Genomic DNA, 13,122 nt, shown 5'->3' on the forward strand with positions numbered 1-13,122 from the left:
TGGTCGTATGAACAGAATGATTTACAACCCTTAAGTGAAGAGATGAATAGAGCAAATGAGGGCAGTAGGGATGCATTGAGTGCAGGATTTTTCTTATAGGGGACATGAAGGCTGGACTGTGCCTTTGCCGCAAAGTGATCCGTAAAGGTCAAGATATCTTGGACAACTCCCAGGCATTAAACACTCCAGGGGGCAACGACTGTGACCTTCCACAGTAATGGACAGGGAGTACGTGGGCAAGTCGCAACCTGGAGGAAGAGGGTGTCAATGATGATCTTGAGAAGATGAATAGGTTTCTGAGTGAAAATGTCAGAAGTGACAGGTTGCCTTTATTCTGGAATTGATGTGAAAAGTTTTCAGTGCAAAAATCCTGGAGGTTTTGTTCACCCATTTATCACAACCACATATGTCACAGCCCTCTATTAGAAAATACACATGTATTGAAACTGTATCTTCTCAATAATTCAGTATTTTGTATGCCTATATTAATATAATTATTATATATATATATATATATATATATATATATATATCCATCATATTATTTTGTTTACTGCTGCAAAAAAACTCATTCTCTAAATGAGTCAGACCACCAAAGTCACCAGTGGTCACTCTTTCAAGCGAGTTAATATTTATTTGTTTGCATCGGTATAAGCTGCTGTTGCAATACAATGTGGCAGAAAATAGCATTTTAGCGGCTCAATCCCTACTTATTGGAAAAACAGGATGATTACTGAAAAAGGTGCTGCTGTTGCACCACTGTCCTTGATGTTTGAGCCAACTATATGTCATTTTAGTTTCGTTGGAGTCAGCTTTGATATCTGTTTGTTATACTGGTCGATAGTTATCATCAAACAGGGTGAGACATCAGACAGTGAGTCATGGTGCTCTTACAAATGTTTTGTGCTAATAATGATTTATTCACGTTTGCCCCCAAGCAGCTAGGACCTATTATTAATATCAGGGCTATGGCGGCACTGCAAGTAAATGGAAGTGTTTCCATGGAAATCTTACCGGATGATGAAGAATACGTCAAGCAAAACCAGCATGAACACTATAGATGAATTTGTTCGAGAAAATCAGTCTCTTATAGTTGGGACATTTAAAGAAAGATCACCAAGGGAAATTATTTTTGTGTGTATAAGTGTAGACAAGAACAAAAGGAGATCTGGAACAAAAATCTACAGGAAGTTTTTTAAATTACAATTAAAGTGTTTTGTTACTTTTGAACTTTTTGTCTGTTCCCACGCATACATGAATGCCCATTTCTATGTGAAAAAGTGTGTAAGCAAATGAATTAAAATAATGTGTACATTTCTTAAGTAATTAGTAACACTTTAATTTAAGATGTAGTTACACGTTACATAAAAAATGTAAATTATGCATAAACATACAAGTAACCAACCCTAAACCAAACCGTAACTCTATAGTATAAGCACATGTAGTAAATTAATATTACTCAGTACTATTACAATGTAACTACGGGACCTTAAAATAAAGTGTAACCCGTTAATTTATTAGTTACATCCAAAAAGTAATCTGATTACATAATACACATTACCTATTATGCATTACCCCCAACACTGCCTGCTATAGTCTTTCATAGGGTATTTCGTGACTTTTTATGACTAGTTAATGAAGGATTTGTCTCATAGTTATATATAGAGATATGCTACCCCAGTCTATATCTATTTAATAACTAAATACTGAAAAGAACTATATTCACTGTTGGATTAATATTGATTTTAGGTTAGACCAAAACCTACAAAACAAAGTTTGGAAAGAGAATTATATGAGCACAATTTGCTCTGGTAAGATTTTATGGGCTTTTGGCCTTTTACATAAATGAAATGTCCTTGAAACATGCCAGCATTATAATGGTCTTTGAAAACATCACAATCATAGGCCTATTTATTAAATTTGCCATTTTTTATTTGAACAGCATTTTATCTTCGGTACATTTTTCTTATTGTTGGCAGCATGCTCAGTGGTGAACAAAACTTAAAAAGAGGCTTAGTCATTGAGTCATCAAGTACTTCTGTATTTATGTACCATCCTGCATAAAGTCCTCTTGTGAAATGGAAACATGACCATATTAGCCCATCTGGAAACATTTTGAAAAATATAAGTTATACTTAAATATAACTATTTTAGATATAAATTATATCTAAGAAATTCCACAGATATTCTTTAGGGTGAAATGTTGACTTCAGTGCAAAAGAGACATATAACTCAGATATCATTTTTCATTGTGTTCAGACAGGAAAAGCAGTGTTGTTGTTATATTTACAAAGCTATCGCTGCCATGATACTGATGGGATGTTTGAATAAATGTTAATAAAAGTATTTTTATTTGATATAAATAGAGAGATAAATAAATTAAATGGTATTTTGCAGTCTCTACATTCGGCACTTGCAGATCGTCAGGGCGTCGTGTTCATCGTTGTTTTCTCTCTTGCAGCTGTGAAAGAATATGAAACAGAGTGTCATTGATTAGATGGTGAGAAACAGCTCAAACCTGACTCCATACCCAGCTAACAGGGAACATTCTCAGGACTTTGGCTAACGTTCTGTGCAAGGTTCTCTCAATGCTATAAACAAAATAAAAACATTTAAGTGACGTTAAAGGGGTCATCGGATGCCCATTTTCCACAAGTTGGTATGATTCTTTAGGATCTTCATGTAAAGTTTGTAACATACTTTGGTTAAAATGGTTTTAAAACTCTATGGTCGTGTAAAACAACACCCTTTTTACCTCCTCAAAAACAGCTCTGTTCACAGCGACCCGTTTCGGTGCATGTCTCTTTAAATGATAATGAGCAACTGCTCACCCCACCCCTCTCTTCCATAGGGCGTGTCACACAAGACACAAAGTGATGCCAGAGCCCGTCTACGGAGAGCCTGCCCACTCCCTATTAAGCCCTGTTGTACCGAATTTTGGTTGTAGTACCACCAGAGTTCCACTGGGGGCGATCGCCATGAGTGCAAAATGAATGGGAGTCAATGGGGCTAGACAGCTAAATTTGTCTCTTTCACCTGATTGCAGTTGAGAAATCTCAGATCTGATTGTAGATTTTGCAAGGTCAACATGGGTTATAGGTCGAAAGTTGAATGAACGAGTACTTATGTCCTTTCGATTTCTAACAGGTTGAGTTGTTGTTGCCCATAACACGCTAGCATTCTGCTAATGAACGCTGATTGGTCAGTGAAGGACTGATTACGACCAGAGATACCGCTTGATGGCATCGTGGCATCCGAAGCGGGACCAGAAACAAACAAAACAAAAACTCGTCTAGCACGTGTATTTACCTGTGTCAGCTGTGTTGACGATGCCTCGAGAGAAAAGAAAGTGCAGAGCGCGAAAGCACCAGAGTGACTGAAGGATTGCCGTAAAGCAGTATCTCTGGTCGTACATGTGTATGACGTCATTGACACTTTAAAATACTTTTTAAAGCAAGTAAGTGACTCAAAAAAATCTAACACCCAGCAATGTGTAATTTATTTGCATCTCCTTTCGAATACAACATTCAAATTACTAGACAAAAAATTATATCCTGAGAAAAGTGGATTTTTATTGGTATAGCGCCATAGACCTCCATTCATTCTGCACTCGTCCTGTTAGCGCCCTCATATGGAATCAGAGAGGAACTGAAACCAGTTCAGAAGCCGGAAGTGTACTGAGAGTGAAACTTCTCGCCTTATTAGACATTCTCTGGTGATGCCTTGGCAGAGTATGTGTATAGGCTAAAGGCCAAAGTATAGGCAAACTAATGTTTGCAAAATGATAATGAAAATAGAAAACGGAACAAAATAGAACATTACCTAAATGTTAGCATTTAAATAACCAAGATTTTTAACGTTTTTGAAAACATTTTAGGAGCATGTTCTTGTTTGCTGGGTAGTTTAATATTTGACATGAATCTGAATAACAGGCTATGCGTATCAGACTGAAAAGCTTTGTTAAGGGATCATTTAAAGTGAGTCAAAATAAAGACCCTTGACAGGGTCATCAGATCCCAACGTGGAGTGGCACAGCTACGTGGACGTGAAACCTTAATTTGTGCTAACATTACTTTATAATGTTATGCATATATTAGGCTTAAAGGGTTAGTTCACCCGAAAATGATCCCATAATTTACTTCAAACCATCCTAAGTGTATACTATGACTTTCTTCTTTCAGCCGAACACAATCTGAGTTATATAAAAAAAAATAAAGCTTAAAAAGCTTAAAAGCTTCCCAGCTTTATAATGGGAGTGAATGGTCCCTTGTTTTTTGAAGCCCAAAAAAGCGCATCCATCCATCATGAAAGTGATCCATACGGCACCAGGGGGTTAATAAAGTCCTTCTGAAGTGAAGTGATGTGTTTTTGTAAGTAAAATATCCATAATTATAACTTATAAACTGTAATCACTAGCTTCCGGTAATGGGCGTACGCGAGTCGAGTTCTGGCGGAAGAGTGAACTCTGATCCGACATATGACAAACTCAAGCTCCTCCGACATTTCTCTTTAAAAATTCTCGATTCAGACTTCTAATTTGTGACCGGTGTTTTGTTTTGCTATATCCTCTATGCTTCCGTGTTCGTCAATACATCATGCGTTGGGTCAGAGTTCACTCTTCCGCCAGAACTCGACTCGCATACGGAAGCCAGTGATTCTAGTTTATAAAGTTTATGAAGCTTTGCTTCAGAAGGCCTTTATTAACCCACTGGAGTCATATGGATTACTTTTATGATGGATGGATGCACTTTTTTGGGCTTCAAAATCACAGTTACTATTCACTCCCATTATAAAGCTTGGAAGAGCCAGGATATTTTTTAATATAACTCCAATTGTTTTCGGCTGAGAGAAAAAAAGTCATATACACCTAGGATGGCTTGAAGGAGAGTAAATTATGGGATAAGTTTCAATTAAACAAAAAGTCTTCTGAGGTGATTTGTATTGCATTTGTTTGAATCAAAAGAGAGCGAATACGCAGTGTAATACGAGAGACACACAAGCAACACAGATTTCAGTGAGTGCAATATGAGACTGAAAGAGCGCACTGAAATACCAGACGGTGGAATGGCGCGACTGACCAATCAGAATCAAGTATTAAACAGCAACGGCAATAAAACTTTTTTTTTTTTCAAAACATGTCCAGTGACATACAAACATACTCAAAGAAACTGTAAATCAAGCAATGTAATTTTCATTCAAACATTACAAATTAGTTTTAATATCCAATAGTGTGAGATAAATTAAATGTATAGTTTTGAAAATCATTCTACCTTTATAAGATTTGTTGAATTGTGTCACGTATGGTGTAATCTGTCTGTCCATACTTTTGGAATACATTCACATCGCTCTACATCAATCTCACAGTCCTCCTCACTGACGGAAGATGGCGGTTCTGGTAAAAAAAAAAGTTAAAAAAAAAAAGTAAAAAAAAGTGTTATCGCAGGTGTAAAAAACACAAAAATATATAAATCATGTTGTTGTGTGTGCCTTGTTGGGTCTATATTCAATTAAAGTCCCTGCAATATAGCAAGTAAATAACAAGTAACTGAGTCATTCATGTTTTAGGCCAGAACAGGAATTGGCAATACAGGGAGTTGAAATCAATTACTCACTGACCTTGTTTGCTGGAGGGGTACGTCACACATCGCTCCGCCATCCAGTCCCATATTAAACCTTTGTTGCATAGCCTCTTGTCTTCTGGCTTACGTGTAGGAGAGCAACTGTACACAGACACATATTATTATGCCAGAAAGCACTCCTACATATGGCTGACACTCAGCAAGGCACAATCTGTAATTTCTCTTAGAGCAACACTGTTGTATCAACAGTGAATAACAGTGTGGCACTGGAAAAACAAGGGTTGGGTCTAACGTTTCTAAGAGTTATGATACACTACAACCCAGCCAATTTAAATTAAAATATATTGCACTTAATGTAAGAGTAGGGGAATGTTGATTGTCTCACTGATAACTTCATCAAGCTCTAAAACTGTTAACTGGAGAAACATTCACTATTTAATCTCATGCAATTTATCTAGTTTCATATTGTTACAGTACATATGAGTCTGGTACTGACCCGTTCTTCCTGTGCTTCTCACGAACATGTCTGCGGATCAGCGCGTGTTCCTGGCACTTACACTCAGTGTGATTGGCTATTTTCACCAGCACAGGCTCTGGTCCAGATTTATAAGGCGCCAGACTCACACTCAATATCTGTGAGGAAGAGGACGTCTTTTACGAACAGTCAGATGGAACAGTATGTGCACATAAAACACACATGTTAAAGGGATAATTCAATCAAAATGTTAAATTCTGTCTTTGGTTTCTCACCCTCAAGTCATTCCAAACCTGCATAACTTACTTCTGTGGAACACAAAAGGAGAAATTTTGAAGAATGATACTAGCCGCTCTTTTCCATTAAATTATAATCGACAGCGACCAATGCTTTAAAATAGCAAAAAGGACACAAAAGCACCATAAAAGTGGCTAAAATGAGGGTAAGTAAATGTTGACAGAATTTTAAGTTTGGGGATGAACTGTCCCTTTAAGACTGTGTAAGGGTCTATTCACACAGAACACATTTTTGCATATCACTGTGCTGCCTTTCCATACGCTGATTTCACGCAGCCGTTATTTTGAAATCGAAAGCGAGGCTCCGGTGGGAAGAAAACCGGAAGTGTCGCCTTTAATCACAGGAGAGTCGTGAATGCGATGGCGTATTGTTGTGTTTAATGATGTTGTGTCAATTCTAAAACTGTACATACATTTCTTTCATACTTTAGACTATATACAGTGAAATTCATTTATAAATAAAATAATTTTTTATATAATTCAGAAAGTAAAAAAAGAAGCAGGAATGAACTATATACATATCTTATATTGGATATTAACATCCAAAAGTGTAAATCGCGGCAGCAGCTTCAGGTTGGTAGTCCAAAGGCATTGTTGTTTATCTTTACTTCCGGGGTTTTTCCCACCGGAGCCTCACTTTCGATTTCAAAATGGCGGCTGCGTGAAATCAGCGTATTGTTTTTCATTGTTTTCGTGTTTGACTGTTGCACTCATAGATATCATATAAAGGCTAGATGTCTCGTCCGCGCTGCTGGCCAATGGAGCTCGACATCCGCACACGGCGGCCATCTTAAGACAGGATGCTCGTTCACTCATAACATGGTGCATGTACTTTTAAAAAACCATAACTTGCTCAATTTTATACCGATTTTCAAACGGTTTGGTTTGTTATAAACGTCAGAGATGTAGCTATTATACTGCATACATATGAATAATTATGTTCAAAATGTTTAAGCATTCAGAATTATAGCCACGTTAATAACGTTTGTAAGAAACCAAACCGTTTGTAAATCCGTCCAGATTTCAGCGAGATAAGAGGATTTGTGTGCGTGCTGCTCACTCACCTTAATTCACAGAGTCCTGTCCTAAGATGGCCGCCGGTGATGCCGGAAGTGACTCCGCCTTAAGACATCTAGCCTTTATATGATATCTATGGTTGCACTCGCATCTCATCTTTTGCAGCGTCTCACACACACGACACATCATTCCACTGCACTGCTTTTCCATTGTTTTTCTATGTAAACATGCTAGACAGACATGTTTGAGCCTTGCGCTCACATCTTTTTCAGCATCCCGTGCTTTCTAAAAACGTGGCTCTAACTAAAGTTTCTACTCTAAAAAAGTATGTTTTTGGGGTTTTTTTTCAATGCAAAAATGTTCTGTGCGAATGAGTCCTAAGATTGCATATTGAGTATGCTCTATATTAAATTCTTAATATGTTGAATGAACTGCACATCATTTCCATATAAATAAGCAAGTACAAACAGATTATATTGGACATTCATTTTTATGTAATACCCACGCAATGCAATGAGTAGTGCTCACAGTTTTATTGACATAAGTCATGCTTGTATTACGGCAGGTAACTCCCTCTTTGTTGCAGCAGCCGCCACACCTGAAGACAGAGACGCACGGGGGCTTGAAAAACACTGCTGTATTGGTGCCCAACTCTTTAGCCACGTCTATACACGTCTCTCTGGGCATACACTGTGTTTTCTGCCATTCATCATCAATATCTGAAAAAGACAAAAACATTTATACTTGTTGTACATTTGCCACCACATTGCTAATCACCAATCTGTGTACTTAGACACCACATATTCTCAAAATATTCTGCAAAAGGTCTCAACCTTTTAGCATGTCTGGGCTGAAAGATGCGGCCGCATAGCGAGTTGACCTGCGGTTCTCAGGTGGAGAGGTGTCGTCAAAGTGCTTCAGCTTGAGTCTGCATCTCCACAGCTTCCAGTCCGGGTATTCGGTCAACATCAGAAGCTCATCCAGACTTCCAGCTTCCCTCAGTTCTTGTTCCCACTTCTCCTGGTTTATGTCCTATGAGAGAAACACAATCTTGAATAATGACATTGGGGCTGCTGGTTTTAGTACAGAGGCGATTTTCAGAAGAATATGTTTGAGGCATGCTGAGCAAAAATCAGCCACAGTATGAAAGAGCACAGCAGAAGTTAGATAAATCAAAGGATTAGAAAAATGAATGCCCTGATTCTACACAAATTAGGAACAGATTCTTTCCCCTTGAATCATACAAACTCCCTGCTGTCTGTGAGGTATGTGAAGTCTTGCCACGATAAAAGGCCAACCAGTAGGAGAGAACCACCAACACCATTCTGAGACATTTAAAGGGGAATTCTGTCCACTAGAGGGCAGTAGTGATAATCAGTGTTGGATTTCTCAGCATTTTTTGGCTGTGTAAAGAATCAGTATTACACTAGGGAAAGGATGCAGCTGTTCCTATCGTCATGACTTATATACCAGGGTTGCATCAGACCTTAAACAGCGCCTTAGTTTTACAACTGCAATATAATCCACAGAGTGTTCCCTCACAACTTGCTGAAAAGATCTATAAAAGAAATTTACATGGCTATGCAACCATCTGCATGGATGGCTGGATGAACTCTTGAATCATCTGAAGCAGTTCTAAAGCTCTTCTAAATGGACAAACATACACAATTAGACTTTGCAAGGCTTACTGAATTTTAAGTTCTTTAGAACTTATCTAGAACTTTGTGTTCAGTCTAGATGTTTGTTGTCAGGCCATATAGTTCAGATTTTCTGCTTTCAAACCAACTTGTGTAGCCAAACACACACAGTACACCCTCTGGCAGAGGCCCACTCTAAACAACTGGAACAAACACTATATTAGCTCAGTATGGACCACCTGTTTAGAAGCTCAGTGAAGACACAGATCCCAGTGATTGGAGTTTGGGACGCCTGCCACCAATGTGAACAGAAGATCATGGCCGCTTTGCAAAACATGGATTGAATAACTACTAAGTGCCTGGTGACAGCTGCGGAATAACCTTTACAAAGTCACCAGTGGTCACTCTTTCAATGACCAATGTCGATATTGATACCTAGAAAGTCAAGTAAATGATGGGCAAATCGTCAAAATAATGCCAATATTATATTACACCACAGCTCTGTCTGGATGTTTCTTACTGGTCAAATGTGAGGTTCGATCTGATATTTCCTACTTTACTACGGGGCTGTTGAATGCTTGAATCTGATTGCTTGATGAACGTTCTAAGGTGTGCAATTATTTTCAGGGAAACACATGGCTAAAGTAGTTCCAGACAGGTCTTGACCGCATTACAGTTCCATATCACTTCGCCAAATTTCCTTACAGCCAACAACAGCAAAATAACCAAAACCCACAACAACACTGACCAAGCAAATAAATATAGTAAACAATAGGATAAAAACGAAAAAATTATTTCCATGTTTTTGCTACAAAATGATGTTTTATTAAGTACGGAAAGCACATTCCATCTTTCCCCCGCTTTCTTTCCCACTCAAACCCACATACAGTATGGAGGACACACTTGCACAGAAACATGTTGTCAGCGAAGCTCTGATGATTTTATCAGTTATTTGTTAAGCAAGTTAAAAGCTACATGACAATTCTCACTAGCACTAAAAACGGCACGGTTTTTAAGCAGATAAACTTACAGTTTCGCTAATAGAGTTACAGTGCTCGTCTTGGACAATTGTTTTGTACACTGTGGTGGACTATTTGTTTTCTTAACAGAAGCGGAAAATTATATTCAAATAAGATTATAAAATAAACTTCATAATTTTCAAATCAAAACAGTATTTCATTTCCACGTATTTATTTACTTTGGGAGTAGTCAAGTGATAAGGGTGATAATGTACAGTTGCTAGCAGCCAATAGCAAAAGATAGGCTACCACTGAGCTTTAGGCCTCCATAAAACTGAATAACAAATGTACACAAATCATAAAAACAAATGATTTGATGAGCATTTATTTTATACAATATTAGCTTGAAACTCATTAATAATTAAAAGAAAAAGAAAAAAAGAAAATGTTGCAGTACTTATATTAAATCGGACATGGGTACTTTTTTGGCCAGCCTGATAAATACATCAGTCACCAATATCCTTCATTACAAAACAGAAGAGCAAGTGGATAGAGTTTATGGAGCAGATTATGCCCATGTAAGGTTTGCTGGAGTGCCTTTACACACAAACCCCTACACAAAGTCTACCACCTCTTAAATCAATACCACATGAGTTATTGAGAATATTGAGTTAAGCAGGCAAAAACCAGCAATGGCTTGGTTTTGATTGTTTACTACACACCGGGTGTGTCCCACAAAAGAATACTTAATAAAAAATAAAAAAACAGCAATAGAGGCCAAAGGACTTCCAAATCCCAATCATGCTTTTATGAGACGGGAAAGCCACAAAGCGGGCGGAAAGTTAAACAGCCGAGGCTGAGATGGAGAGGGTTGGCACGCGATATGAAAGTCATCATCAGAGAAGTCTTGCATCCTGCTGTCGTGTAGTGACATTATCTTCTGTGATCCCTTCAGTATGTTAGGGTGGAGACGTCTGCTTCCACTTACCCACGCAGACAATGCAACAACAAACAGAAAGAGCGAGAGAATGAGGAGGGGTTTAAAAAGAAAGAATATGAGTTACAACTGTGAATTTTCCCTGGACAAGCTTAATGAGGTAGAGGCCCCTAACAAGGAAGAAGAAACTAAACGGGTGAGAACAGTGAGAGTTTGAACATATAAAAGACCCTACGACGCCTCAGGCTGCACTTGGATACCAGGCTTCATGCCACACACACACACACACACACACACACACACATACTAACACTGCCTCTTTATGGAGCGTATCTGTAAAACCGAATTGGATATTATGCTATTGCACCACCGCTTGGAACTCATCACCCTTCTTATGTAACCTATCATTGATATACTCACATACACGCACTGAAAAACAGATGAATGGCCTTAACAGCTTGTCTTTGGAAATTCTTACTAGTAGCCATAGGGTTCCCCAGCATGCTTCCAGGGGAACAATCAATCTTACCGCAAAAAAAAAATTTGCAATTCCAAACATTCTCATTGACTTCAGGCTGATTCAAGCCTCATTTCCCAAGGTAACATACAGGAAAATTATCAAGTCACCCGAAGGTCACAGCAGGAGGCCCCATCCGGCCCTCCTGATCTTGTAACAGGTCCCTGTTCAGTGAGTCAGCGCAAATTGACGTATTTTAAAGGGGCAGCTCACCCAAAAAAAAATAATAATAAAATAAAAAATCTGTGGGGTCCAATATTGTATTAAACCCCTTTGACTTTGAATGAATAAAAACATTCTTTAGAAAATATACACAGAAGAATGAAAGTCATGAGTACACTCTTAAAAATGAAGGTTCCTTATTAGCATTTATGGTTCCATTTGGAACCTTTAACAATCACTGGAATCTTTTCATTCAACAATTTAAATTTTATAAATGATCTTAGAGCTAAGAAAAAAAATGTAGCTTTTAACAACAGTTCACTGAAAAGTTCTTTGGGGAACCAAAAATGGTTCTTCATGACATTGCAGCAAAAAAAACAAAACCCTTTCGGGACATTTGAGAGTATAAATGATGCCAAACTGGTTCACAACTAAATATGGATATTATAGCAATTATAAATGAAAACTCTTTTGAATTAAACCATTCAAATTCTACTGCGAACAAAAAGTGTCCTGTAGTTTTTGCTGCTCTTGGTGTTCTAAATGTATGCTGAGATATGCTATACTCACTCTTTGGGGTCTGTAGGCGTCCACTGCTAGCATCAGTCTGACATACAGGAGTAGCAACATGTGAAATCCAGCACATTTCTGTGTCTTCATCCTGCTACTTACTCTCCAGGGTACCATCCAGCAATTAAGCAGTGAAAGGAGGCCAGTCTGCATATACACTCACGCACACTCACAAATCACGCGGCAGGTTTCTCAAACAGGACCACACACAGGCACACCAAGAGAAACCTGTGAAAACGAGCTTTCCGGAGCCAAATGGGATCTCCTCTTTAAAAAAAAAAAAAAAAAACAGAGGCGGAGGAGGAGGAGGAGGAGAAAGAGGCATTAATCAGTGCTGGTCTAGAACAGAACTTAGCTGAGGAATAACTTCTCAGTCTTTCCCTTCTGTTTTGTAGGATCCTTTCTGATCAGGACGACACCTTGGTGTTGTCATCCGTCTTGGACCGGCCAAATTTGGCCCGGTGTCTCCACAGACCCAGATGTGTCACACAATATGTGTGTTTGGCAAAATCCGCCATAAGCTCACATCCAGTATTCTCCAGCCGCCAGTGCGTGCAAGGCCATCTGGGAGGCGTGCATGTCTGTCCCGTCGATGTGCGCTCCAGTCCCACTCCACTGTCACGTTTCCTGCTCGCAGACTTCCAGGCTCAGTTGCTCACACACAGGAACATGTGGTTTTAAATGTGATCCAGACCTCTACGGAGGACAAGGAGTGAAGGAGGGGGAGGAGGAGGAGGAGGGGGGAACGGAGGGAAAAGAGAGAGAGAGTGCAAGGAGAAGAGAGACTGTATACAGCCAATATCCCACTTAAATGCAGCAAAGTGGCGGGATTAAAAAGGAGGGGAGCTAAGCCGACATGCCATTTCTCTCGTTCTCTGTGTGCGCGCGCGTCACTCTCAAGCAGATCCAACAATGAGCTTGTAAAACGAATCGGGAATTAGAGGAAGCTTTAATGCAGCGTAATGGGTTGTGA

General features: G+C 38.9%; 1 protein-coding gene across 2 annotated transcripts; it reads right to left on the reverse strand.

Annotated features, from left to right (window-relative positions):
* Positions 1-2,278: 2,278 nt before the first annotated feature.
* Positions 2,279-13,028, reverse strand: vegfd (vascular endothelial growth factor D). 2 transcript variants are annotated; one of them, XM_084396192.1, is made up of 7 exons: positions 12,150-13,028; positions 8,201-8,399; positions 7,896-8,086; positions 6,076-6,212; positions 5,617-5,720; positions 5,271-5,392; positions 2,327-2,461 (listed from the first exon to the last, which is right to left on the reverse strand). In XM_084396192.1, the coding sequence occupies exons 1-6, from the start codon at positions 12,300-12,302 to the stop codon at positions 5,295-5,297; spliced, it is 882 nt and encodes a 293-aa protein (XP_084252318.1). In that variant the 5' UTR covers positions 12,303-13,028; the 3' UTR covers positions 2,327-2,461; positions 5,271-5,294. The 2 variants fall into 2 exon arrangements, with proteins under 2 accessions (XP_084252319.1, XP_084252318.1); XM_084396193.1 differs by lacking the exon at positions 5,271-5,392 and having other exon boundaries at positions 2,279-2,461.
* Between the last annotated feature and the right edge of the window lie 94 nt (positions 13,029-13,122).

Source organism: Rutilus rutilus (assembly GCF_951802725.1).
Source record: "Rutilus rutilus genome assembly, chromosome: 22".
Classification (NCBI taxonomy): domain Eukaryota; kingdom Metazoa; phylum Chordata; class Actinopteri; order Cypriniformes; family Leuciscidae; genus Rutilus; species Rutilus rutilus.